The sequence below is a fragment of the Oncorhynchus mykiss genome, chromosome 11 (genome assembly GCF_013265735.2).
Source record: "Oncorhynchus mykiss isolate Arlee chromosome 11, USDA_OmykA_1.1, whole genome shotgun sequence".
NCBI classification, from domain to species: domain Eukaryota; kingdom Metazoa; phylum Chordata; class Actinopteri; order Salmoniformes; family Salmonidae; genus Oncorhynchus; species Oncorhynchus mykiss.
Window position 1 is genome coordinate 13,077,260 of NC_048575.1, and position 12,144 is coordinate 13,089,403.

General features: G+C 41.4%; 1 protein-coding gene across 1 annotated transcript in view; it reads left to right on the forward strand.

Annotated features, from left to right (window-relative positions):
- The window catches only part of LOC110535293 (polypeptide N-acetylgalactosaminyltransferase 11), a 48,202-nt gene that overhangs the window by 30,954 nt on the left and 5,104 nt on the right, over nucleotides 1-12,144 (forward strand). Inside the window, exons 9-10 of the mRNA XM_021620196.2 lie at nucleotides 4,361-4,579; nucleotides 9,479-9,583. Of these exons, the coding sequence (XP_021475871.2) occupies nucleotides 4,361-4,579; nucleotides 9,479-9,583 (324 nt within the window). The remainder of the gene's footprint in view (nucleotides 1-4,360; nucleotides 4,580-9,478; nucleotides 9,584-12,144) is intronic.

Consider the following 12,144-nt stretch of genomic DNA (forward strand, 5'->3'; position numbering starts at 1 on the left):
CCGAGAGGCTCTGGCTGCCAAGGGAATGCCTGACAGCTTGAAATACTTTTTGGAAACGACAGTGAAAATGGGTAACTTTGTTAAAGCAAGGCCCCTGAACTCTCATGTATTTTCTGCACTATGCAATGATATGGGCAGCGACCATGTAACACGTATACAGCATACAGAAGTGCGCTGGTTATCAAGGGGAAGAAGTTTTGACAAGTTTTTTTCAATTGAAAGATGAGCTTAAAGTTTTCTTTACTGACCATAATTTTCACTTGTCTGCATGATGACAAGTTTCTCACGCGACTGGCCTATCTGGGTGATGTTTTTTCTAGCCTGAATGATCTGAATCTACAATTTCAGGGACTCTCCGCAACTAAACTCAGCAAAAAAAGAAATGTCCTCTCACTGTCAACTGCGTTTATTTTCAGCAAACTTAACATGTGTAAATAATTGTATGAACACAACAAGGTTCAACAACTGAGACATAAAGTGAACAAGTTCCACAGACATGTGACTAACAGAAATTGAATAATGTGTCCCTGAACAAAGGGGGGGTCTGAATCAAAAGTAACAGTCAGTATCTGGTGTGGCCACCAGCTGCATTAGGTACTGCAGTGCATCTCCTCCTCATGGACTGCACCAGATTTGCCCGTTCTTGCTGTGAGATGTTACCCCAATCTTCCAGCAAGACACCTGCAGGTTACCGGACATTTCTGAGGGGAATGGCCATAGCCCTCACCCTCCGATCCAACAGGTCCCAGACGTGCTCAATAGGATTGATATCCGGGCTCTTCACTGGCCATAGCAGAACACTGACATACCTGTCTTGCAGGAAATCACGCACAGAACGAGCAGTATGGCTGGTGGCATTGTCATGCTGGAGAGTCATGTCAGGATGAGCCTGCAGGAAGGGTACCACATGAGGGAGGAGGATGTCTTCCCTGTAACGCACAGCATTGAGTTCACAACATACAGTGTGTTGGTTATCAAGGTGTTGACATGTTTTTTTAAATTGAGAGAAGAGCTTAAAGTTTTTTTTACTGACCATAATTTTCACTTGTCTGACCGCTTGCATGATGACGAGTTTCTCACTCGACTGGCCTATCTGGGTGATGTTTTTTCTCATCTGAGTTATCTGAATCTCGGATTACAGGAATTCTCTGCAACTATATTCAGTGTGTGGGACAAAATTGAGGATATGATTAAGAAGTTGGAGCTCTGCATTAACAAGGACAACACACAGGTCTTTCCATCATTGTATGATTTTTTTTGTGTGCAAATGAACTCAAGCTTAAGGACAATGTGAAATGTGATATAGTGAAGTACCTGAGTGAGTTTGGTGCGCAATTAAGCAGGTACTTTCCCGAAAAGGATGACACAAACAACTGGATTCGTTATCCCTTTCATGCCCTGCCTTCGGTCCACTTACTGATAAGAGAGCCTCATCAAAATTGCAACAAGCGGTTCTGTGAAAATTGAATTTAATCAGAAGTCACTGCCAGATTTCTGGATTGGGCTGCACTCAGAGCATCCTGCCGTTGCAACCACGTATCTATGTGAGTGGATTCTCACGAGCATGAAAACTAAATACAGGCACAGACTGTGTGGAAAATGATTTAAGACAGACTCTCCAATACAACCCAACATTGCAGAGTTACAGTGCCTTGCGAAAGTATTCGGCCCCCTTGAACTTTGCGACCTTTTGCCACATTTCAGGCTTCAAACATAAAGATATAAAACTGTATTTTTTTGTGAAGAATGAACAACAAGTGGGACACAATCATGAAGTGGAACGACATTTATTGGATATTTCAAACTTTTTTAACAAATCAAAGACTGAAAAATTGGGCGTGCAAAATTATTCAGCCCCCTTAAGTTAATACTTTGTAGCGCCACCTTTTGCTGCGATTACAGCTGTAAGTCGCTTGGGGTATGTCTCTATCAGTTTTGCACATCGAGAGACTGAACATTTTTCCCATTCCTCCTTGCAAAACAGCTCGAGCTCAGTGAGGTTGGATGGAGAGCATTTGTGAACAGCAGTTTTCAGTTCTTTCCACAGATTCTCGATTGGATTCAGGTCTGGACTTTGACTTGGCCATTCTAACACCTGGATATGTTTATTTTTGAACCATTCCATTGTAGATTTTGCTTTATGTTTTGGATCATTGTCTTGTTGGAAGACAAATCTCCGTCCCAGTCTCAGGTCTTTTGCAGACTCCATCAGGTTTTCTTCCAGAATGGTCCTGTATTTGGCTCCATCCATCTTCCCATCAATTTTAACCATCTTCCCTGTCCCTGCTGAAGAAAAGCAGGCCCAAACCATGATGCTGCCACCACCATGTTTGACAGTGGGGATGGTGTGTTCAGCTGTGTTGCTTTTACGCCAAACACAACGTTTTGCATTGTTGCCAAAAAGTTCCATTTTGGTTTCATCTGACCAGAGCACCTTTTTCCACATGTTTGGTGTGTCTCCCAGGTGGCTTGTGGCAAACTTTAAACACTTTTTATGGATATCTTTAAGAAATGGCTTTCTTCTTGCCACTCTTCCATAAAGGCCAGATTTGTGCAATATATGACTGATTGTTGTCCTATGGACAGAGTCTCCCACCTCAGCTGTAGATCTCTGCAGTTCATCCAGAGTGATCATGGGCCTCTTGGCTGCATCTCTGATCAGTCTTCTCCTTGTATGAGCTGAAAGTTTAGAGGGACGGCCAGGTCTTGGTAGATTTGCAGTGGTCTGATACTCCTTCCATTTCAATATTATCCTTGGGATGTTTAAAGCTTGGGAAATCTTTTTGTATCCAAATCCGGCTTTAAGCTTCTTCACAACAGTTTCTCGGACCTGCCTGGTGTGTTCCTTGTTCTTCATGATGCTCTCTGCGCTTTTAACGGACCTCTGAGACTATCACAGTGCAGGTGCATTTATACGGAGACTTGATTACACACAGGTGGATTGTATTTATCATCATTAGTCATTTAGGTCAACATTGGATCATTCAGAGATCCTCACTGAACTTCTGGAGAGAGTTTGCTGCACTGAAAGTAAAGGGGCTGAATAATTTTGCACGCCCAATTTTTCAGTTTTTGATTTGTTAAAAAATTTGAAATATCCAATAAATGTCGTTCCACTTCATGATTGTGTCCCACTTGTTGTTGATTCTTCACAAAAAAATACAGTTTTATATCTTTATGTTTGAAGCCTGAAATGTGGCAAAAGGTCGCAAAGTTCAAGGGGGCCGAATACTTTCGCAAGGCACTGTATGTGCATCATTTCAAGCACACCCTTCTCATTAACCTGTGGTGAGTTATCCACAATTTTCAATGAACAAGTAAGGTTTTATATGTAAGATGGTTAAATAAAGAGCAAAGTTATTGATTATTATTATATTATTATTTGTGCCCTGGTCCTATAAGAGCTCTTTGTCACTTCCCACAAGCCGGGTTGTGACAAAAACTCTCCCACATTCTTATGTTTAATAAATGTATCTTATAGTGTGTGTGTGGCAGGCTTACAATGACGGCAAAAAACAACATTTGAGAGTGCGCTGACCCTGGTGCTAGAGGGGGTACGCAGCTGGAGGTTGACTTTTTGAAGGGGTACGGGACTATAAAAAGTTGGGTAACCACTGGTGTAGTGTATCAATGTTCCCAGCAGTTAATCTTCTAGAGGGTTCTTTTTTAGGATATGTTTTTCATTAGTCCACTCTTGATACAGTCCTATTTTTTTTTTTGCATGTTGGCAGTGAAGTTTTCAAGATGCAGTGTCACCTGCCTTATTATCAAGAGGATTCAATATGCAATGATCATTTTTGAGTGGATTTTCCCTTTAAGATGAAGTTTGGGTTGCCCAGTTCTGACTTTTCCATCTCCACACTAATCAGAGACTGGGACAAGTTTAGTTTCCATGGAAATAGCCGGCCTAAATCAAGATATATTAAACAGATTCTCAATAAAGGTAAACTTCTTGATTTTATCGGCCAATCGAAATAGATCTGAGTTTTCAATCCTCTGAAATACTTATTTTGAGTCTTACCACCCAGAAAATGCAAGCTGTTTTCATGACCTAAGAGAGGGTGGAACAACTAGGAGTACTGTTGACTTGTCGAGATTCCAGTTCATTACTAGAAATATTTCTGAATCACTCTCTACAGTAGTTTGTCTCAGGTTTATTCAGTTGTTCTGATACGTTTGTTTACAAATTGACTTTAGAACCTGATCTGCCCTGTAAACTCTGCACTTTTACAGACAACAGAGATACAGCTATTTTAAATGTATTAAAGGGTGTGGACTGGCATTGAACATTTCAATAGCAATCAACTGAGTGTATGTCATCAATCTCACCTATTTCCTGTCTTGTGTCTCGTCCAATCAGGAGCAGTACTTAAACCTGCGGCCAGAACTCCGGGAACGTGCCTACGGTGACATCAGCGAGCGGCAGGCGGTGCGCCAACGGCTGCAGTGTCGCTCTTTCAAGTGGTACCTGGACACCATCTACCCCGAGATGCAGGTTGCCTCGCCCCACAACAAGCCCCAGCAGCCTGTGTTCGTCAACAAGGGCCTCCGCCGGCCAAAAGTGTTGCAGAGAGGCCGGGTAAGATGATAAAGTGAAGTTGAGCTAATGCTAAACTGGTCCCAGATCAGTTTTTGCAGTATATCCAACTCCCATCAACCATAGGAGTTGGCTATACAGCACAAACAGATCTGGAAACAGGTTAAAACTTAAGGCTGCAATCCCGTTAACGGGATCGATATGACAACAGCCAGTGAAAGTGCAGGGCGCCAAATACAATACAACAGAAATCTCATAATTCAAATTCCTCAAACATACATGTATTTTATACCGTTTTAAAGGTAATCTTGTTGTTAATCCCACCACAGTGTCCGATTTCAAATAGGCTTTACAGCGAAAGCACCACAAACGATTATGGTGACCACCAACTCACAGAAAAACCCAGCCATTATTCCAGCCAAAGAGAGGAGTCACAAATAGAGATAAAATTAATCACTAACCTTTGATGATCTTTATCAGATGACACTCATAGGACTTCATGTTACACAATACATGTATGTTTTGTTTGATAAAGTTCATATTTATATAAACAAAATCTCAGTATACAATGGGCGCGTTACGTTCACTAGTTCCAAAAACATCCGGTGGTATTGCAGAGAGCCATAATCCTCTCCTCAATGCAACCGCTGTGTCAGATTTCAGTAAAACTTTACGGAAAAAGCAAACCATGCAATAAACTGAGACGGCGCTCAGAAAATAAATACAATTATCTGCCATGTTGGAGCCAACAGAAATCACATTAAAAATATTCCCTTACCTTTGACGATCTTCATCAGAATGCACTCCCAGGAATCCTAGTTCCACAATAAATGCTTGATTTGTTCGATAATGTCCATTATTTATGTCCAAGTAGCTACTTTTGTTTGCGCGTTTAGTACGCAGGTCCATCCGAACGTCGGACGAAAACTTCAAAAAGTTATATTACAGGTGGAAGAAACTTGTCAAACTAAGTATAGAATCAAGGATTCAGTTATCATAAATCTTCAATAACGTTCCAACCGGAGAATTCCTATGTCTGTAGAGAAGCAATGGAACTCAGGACGCTATCATGTGAAATGCGCGTGACCAGGACCTGGCTCTCTGCCAGACCACTGACTCAAAGAGCTCCCACCTGGCTCCACAACACTGTTAGAAGCCTCATTCAAGTTTCTAAAGACAGTTGACATCTAGTGGAAGTGCAACTTCATCCATATCCCACTGTGTATTCAATAGGGGCAGGTTGAAAATCGACCAACCTCAGATTTCCCACTTCCTGTTTGGAGTTCTTCTCAGGTTTTTGCCTGCCATATGAGTTATGTTATACTCACAGACATCATTCAAACAGTTTTAGAAACTTCAGAGTGTTTTCTATCCAATACTAATAATAATATGCATATATTAGCAACTGGGACTGAGGAGCAGACAGTTTACTCTGGACACTTTTCATCCAAGCTACTCAATACTGCCCCTGCAGCCATAAGAAGTTTTAACATGGTTACTTTGTTAAAGCCGTGTGTTGTCGGCTGTCAACCCCTGCCATCTAGAGGCAATAACATGAAGCCTGAAATTAAAAATAAACCTCAAGGAATGTATGTTCGTTTTTAAGGTGTAATTGTGTACATCATTCACATGCAAGTAGCCCTCTGACATATTTATAGTCATAAATTAAATAAAGTGACTTGTTTACTGTCAGTGAAGCACCTTCTCTGTATACAAACCGTAGATGTCTCCTGATGGACAAGGGGTCCTCAGAAGTTGTAAACATATTCCCTGTTCCCACGCATGTTTCTTTAGGGTTTGAAAGTAGTTCTAAGATTGCAACGAAGAAATACCTGAACATTCTTCAAAAGCCAAGGGAAAGCAAAAATTATCAATACAACGTTACATACTGCACTTCATTTCTTTGTCTTCTTATTTAATTTAATTGAAAAAATGCCATATCCAGTCAACAGGGGGCAGCGTGGTGTTGAGAAAGTCATGAAGGAGCTTCAGTCCCCAGGATGAAAAGACATACCACTTACAGGTTCAGAACTTCCGCTTCAAACAGACCGAGTTACAAGTTACAGTGCATTCGGGAAGTATTCAGACACCTTCCCTTTTTTCACATTTTGTTATGTTACAGCCTTATTCTGTAATGTAACAAAATGTGGGGCTCCCGAGTGGCACAGCCATCTAAGGCACTGCATCTCAGTGCTAGAGGGGTCACAACAGACCTTGGTTCGATTCCAGGCTGTATCACAACCGGCTGTGATTGGGAGTCCCATAGGGCAGCGCACAATTGGCCCAGCGTCGTTAGGGTTTGGCTGGGGTAGGCTGTCATTGTAAATAAGAATTTGGAACTGACTTGGCTAGTAGTTATATAAAGGTTTTATATATATATATATATATATATATATATATATATATATATATATATATATATATATATATATATATATATATATATATATGGGTTTTTTTATTCTAAAATTGATTAAATTAAATATCTACACACATGCTGACAAAGCAAAAACAGGTGTTTAGATTTTTTGGCAAATTTATTAAGAATAAAAACAAATAACCTTATTTACATATGTATTCTGGCTCTTTTGCTACGAGCCTCAAAATTGAGTTCAGGTGCATCCTGTTTCCATTGATCATCCTTGATGTTTCTACAATTTGATTGAGTCCACCTGGGGTAAAGTCCACCTGGGGTAAATTCCAGAGTCCACCTGGGGTAAATTCCATTGATTGGACATGATTTGGAAAGGCACACACCTGTCTTTATAAGGTCCCACAGTTGACAGTACATGTTAGAGCAAAAACCAAGCCATGAGGTCGAAGGAATTATCCATAGAGCTCCGAGACAGGATTGTGTCAAGGCACAGATCTGGGGAAGTTTACCAAAACATGTCTGCACCATTGAAGGTCCCCAAGAACACGGTGGCCTCCATCATTCTTAAATGGAAGAAGTTTGGAACCACCAAAACTTTTCCTAGAGCTGGCTGCCTGGCCAAACTGAACAATAGGGGGAGAAGGGCCTGACCAAGAACCCGATGATCACTCTGACAGAGTTCCTCTGTGGAGATGGGAGAACCTTCCAGAAGGACAACCATCTCTGCAGCACTTCACCAATCAGGCCTTTATGGTAGAGTGGCCAGACGGAAGCCACTCCTCAGTAAAAGGCACATGACAGAAACAAGGTTCTCTGGTCTGATGAAACCAAGATTGAACTCTTTGGCCTGACTGCCAAGTGCCAGGTCTGGAGGAAACCAGGCACTGCTCATCACCTGGCCTATACATCCCTACGGTGAAGCATGATGGTGGCAGCATCATGCTGTGTGTATGTTTTTCAGCGGCAGGGACAGGGAGACTTGTCAGGATTGAGGGAAAGATGAACAGAGCATAGTACAGAGAGATCTTTGATGAAAACTTGCTCCAGAGTCCTCAGACTGGGGTGAAGGTTCACCTTCCAACAGGACAACGACCCTAAGCATACAGCCAAGACAACGCAGAAGTGGCTTTGGAACAAGTCTCTGAATGTCCTTGAATGACCCAGCCAGAGCCCGGACTTGAACCCAAATGAACATATCTGGGAAGACCTGAAAAAAGCTGTGCAGTGACGCTCCCCATCCAATCTGACAGAGCTTGAGAGGATCTGCAGAGAAGAATGGGAGAAACTCTCCAAATACAGGTGTGCCAAGCTTGTAGCGTCATACCCAACAAAGTACTGAGTCAAGGGTCTGAAGACTTACGTAAATGGGATATTTCAGTTAATTTTTTTAATAAATGAGCAAAAATGCCAAACTGTTTGTGCTTTTTCATTTTGGGGTATTGTGTGTAGATGGGGGGGAAACTATTTTAGAATAAGGCTGTAAACGTAACAAAATGTGTAAAAGGTAAAGGCCTGAATACTTTCCAAATGCACTGTATGTGTTTCATATTGATAAACCACAGACAGCTCTGCTACAGCCGTCTACCTGGGAGGACATTCATATTCTAGTTAGTCTGGAAGGAAACTTCAGAGTGATTTCTTAAATATGGAATCCACAATCCATACACTGTCTGCCCCACAACCATTGTTATTTGTTGACGAAGCAGAGGTAGGGAGCGCCGGTGGAGCGCCGCGGGTGGTGGGTGGGCGGACAAATAAGAAGTTTCACCTTTAAGTATTCCAGCTTTAACATACCTGGTTTTCTGAAGATATCAATATGGTTATGGAAATAGGCTTAGAAATGAGGCAGTTGGAAAAAGGTCCCTCAATAGAATAATTACATTTGAAATATTCTTGTCTTGTCGATTCAGGGGAGTGGGTGTTGGGTCTATTGTACATTCCAGTGGCGTAGTCTGGAGTATGGACATACGCTCCTGGTTAAAAGTTTTAGAACACCTACTCATTCAAGGGTTTTTCTTTATTTTTTACTATTTTCTACATTGTAGAATAATAGTGAAGACATCAACACTATAAAATCATGTAGTAACCAAAAAAGTGTTAAACAAATTCAAATCCAGATGCTTCAAATAGGACTACCCTATTGGCTATTTGAAGCATCTCAAATATAAAATACATTTTGATTTGTTTAACACATTTTTGGTTGGTACATGATTCCATATATGTTATTTCAGTTTTGATGTCTTCACTATTATTCTACAATGTATAAAATGGTAAAATAAATTAAGAAAAACCCTTGAATGAGTAGGTGTTGTAAAACTTTTAACCAGTAGTGTAACTTCAGTTGGTTTTTATCCATTTATCATGGATTGAGTTTATGGGCATTTTTTTGTATTTTTTTTTTGCAATCGCACAGTGCAGATTATCAGATCTCAAGATCTGAAGCCAGAACCACATTAATATAACATAGCAATGTTCTCAGATGCACAGCCAGGCTGCAATAAAGATGACCTGGAACGCAACAGTGTCTTCACCTTAGACCGCTCACTTCTCCTTTTCTTTCTCTGTAGCTGCGGAACCTGAAGGCTGACAAGTGTCTGGTGGCCCAGGGGAGGTCCACACAGAAGGGGGGTGCCGTGGTGCTGAGGTCCTGTGACACTCACAACCCAGAACAGGTACACTAACTAACATATTACCACCCCCCCAACTCACCTCTGCCTTGGACATCTATATAATCTGTTTTGCCAAACCATACTGTGCTAGGATATTGTCTTTTCACATTGCACTTTCAAGCACGACTCAGCATTCTAAAAGCAAGCTGACCTGCCCTGATAACAGGTGTGGAAAGAAATTAGTCTGACCCTACACTGTACGATATTAACTGAAAAGAGCATGGTTTGGGTCGGCACAATACTGTGAAATATCCTCTACTGGTCTTTCTGCTTAGCAACACTTTAACCCATAAGAATCTAAGCCCTGTCTAATCCGCGGGAGGGGGGTACAACTAAGCTATATGGAATTATTTTAAGGAGATCATACCAAGGATTATTTTGCTATTTGATTTAGAATATTAAGACCCCTTGAAGTATCCCCAAAATATATGAATTGTCCTTACTGCTTGCTATTAGCTCATACAAACACATTGAATAACAGATTCACTACATGGAACAAAATAATTATAAAAGGAAGTTTGTTCTTCAGTGTCTGTCTTATATCTGAGAGATACAGTTTAAGTCAGAAGTTTACATATACTTAGGTTGGAGTCATTAAAACGTTTTTAAACCACTCCACAAATAACTTGTTAACAAACTGTAGTTTTGGCAAGTTGGTTAGGACATCTACTTTGTGCATGACAAGTAATGTTTCACATACAGATTCATTTACTATCACAATTCCTGTGGGTCAGAAGTTTACATACACTAAGTTGACTGTGCCTTTAAACAGCTTGGAAAATTCCAGAAAATGATGTCATGGCTTTAGAAGCTTCTAATAGGCTAATTGACATCATTTGAGTCAATTGGAGGGTTACCTGTGGATGTATTTCAAGGCCTACCTTCAATCTCTGTGCCTCTGCTTGACTTCATGGGAAAATCAAAAGAAATCAGCCAAGAGCTCAGAAAAAAATTGTAGATGTCCACAAGTCTGGTTCATCCTTGGGAGCAATTTCCAAATGCCTGAAGGTACCACGTTCATCTGTACAAACAATAGTACTCAAGTATAAACACCATGGGACCACGCAGCCGTCATACCGCTCAGGAAGAAGACGCGTTCTGTCTCCTAGAGATGAACGTACTTTGGTGCAAAAAGTGCAAATCAATCCCCAGAACAACAGCAAAGGACCTTGTGAAGATGCTGGAGGAAACAGGTACAAAAGTATATATATCCACAGTAAAACGAGTCCTATATCAACATAACCTGAAAGGCCACTCAGCAAGGAAGAAGACACTACTCTAAAACCGTCATAAAAAAGCCAGACCACGGTTTACAACTGCATGCACATGGGGACAAAGATCCTACTTTTTGGAGAAATGTCCCCTGGTCTGAAAAATTGAACTGTTTGGCCATAATTACCATTGTTATGTTTGGAGGAAAAAGGGGGAGGCTTGCAATCCGAAAAACACCATCCCAACCGTGAAGCTCGGGGTGGCAGCATCATGTTGTGGGGGTGCTTTGCTGCAGGAGGGACTGGTGCACTTCACAAAATAGATGGCATCATGAGGGAGGAAACTTATGTGGATATATTGAAGCAACATCTGAAGACATCAGTCAGGAAGTTAAGCTTGGTCGCAATGGGTCTTCCAAATGGACAATGACCTCAAGCATACTTCCAAAGTTGTGGCAAAATGGCTTAAGGACAACAGGGTCAAGGTATTGGAGTGACCTTCACAAAGCCCTGACCTCAATCATATAGAAAATTTGTGGGCAGAATTGAAAAAGCGTGTGCGAGCAAGGAGGCCTACAAACCTGACTCAGTTACACCAGCTCTGTCAGGAGGAATGGGCCAAAATTCACCCAACTTATTGTGGGAAGCTTGTGGAAGGCTACCTGAAATGTTTGACCCAAGTTAAACAATTTAAAGGCAATGCTACCAAATACTAATTGAGTGTATGAAAACTTCTGACCCACTGGGAATGTGATGAAATAAATAAAAGCTGAAATAAATCATTCTCTCTAGTATTATTCTGACATTTCACATTCTTTAAATAGTGGTGATCCTAACTGACCTAAGACAGGGAATTTTTACTAAGATTAAATGTCAGGAATTGTGAAAAACTGAGTTTAAATGTATTTGGCTAAGGTGTATGTAAACTTCCGACTTCAACTGTACAGTCGTGGCCAAAAGCTTTGAGAATGACACAAATACTAATTTGTACCCCCTGTATATAGCCTCCACATTGACTCTGTGCCGGTACCCCCTGTATATAGCCTCCACATTGACTCTGTACCGGTACCCCCTGTATATAGCCTCCACATTGACTCTGTACCGGTACCCCCTGTATATAGCCTCCACATTGACTCTGTACCGGTACCCCCTGTATATAGCCTCCACATTGACTCTGTACCGGTACCCCCTGTATATAGCCTCCACACTGACTCTGTACCGGTACCCCCTGTATATAGCCTCCACATTGACTCTGTACCGGTACCCCCTGTATATAGCCTCCACACTGACTCTGTACCGGTACCCGTAGGTACCATAGGTACCGTAGGTTCCATAGGTGGGTGCAGCGTCTCA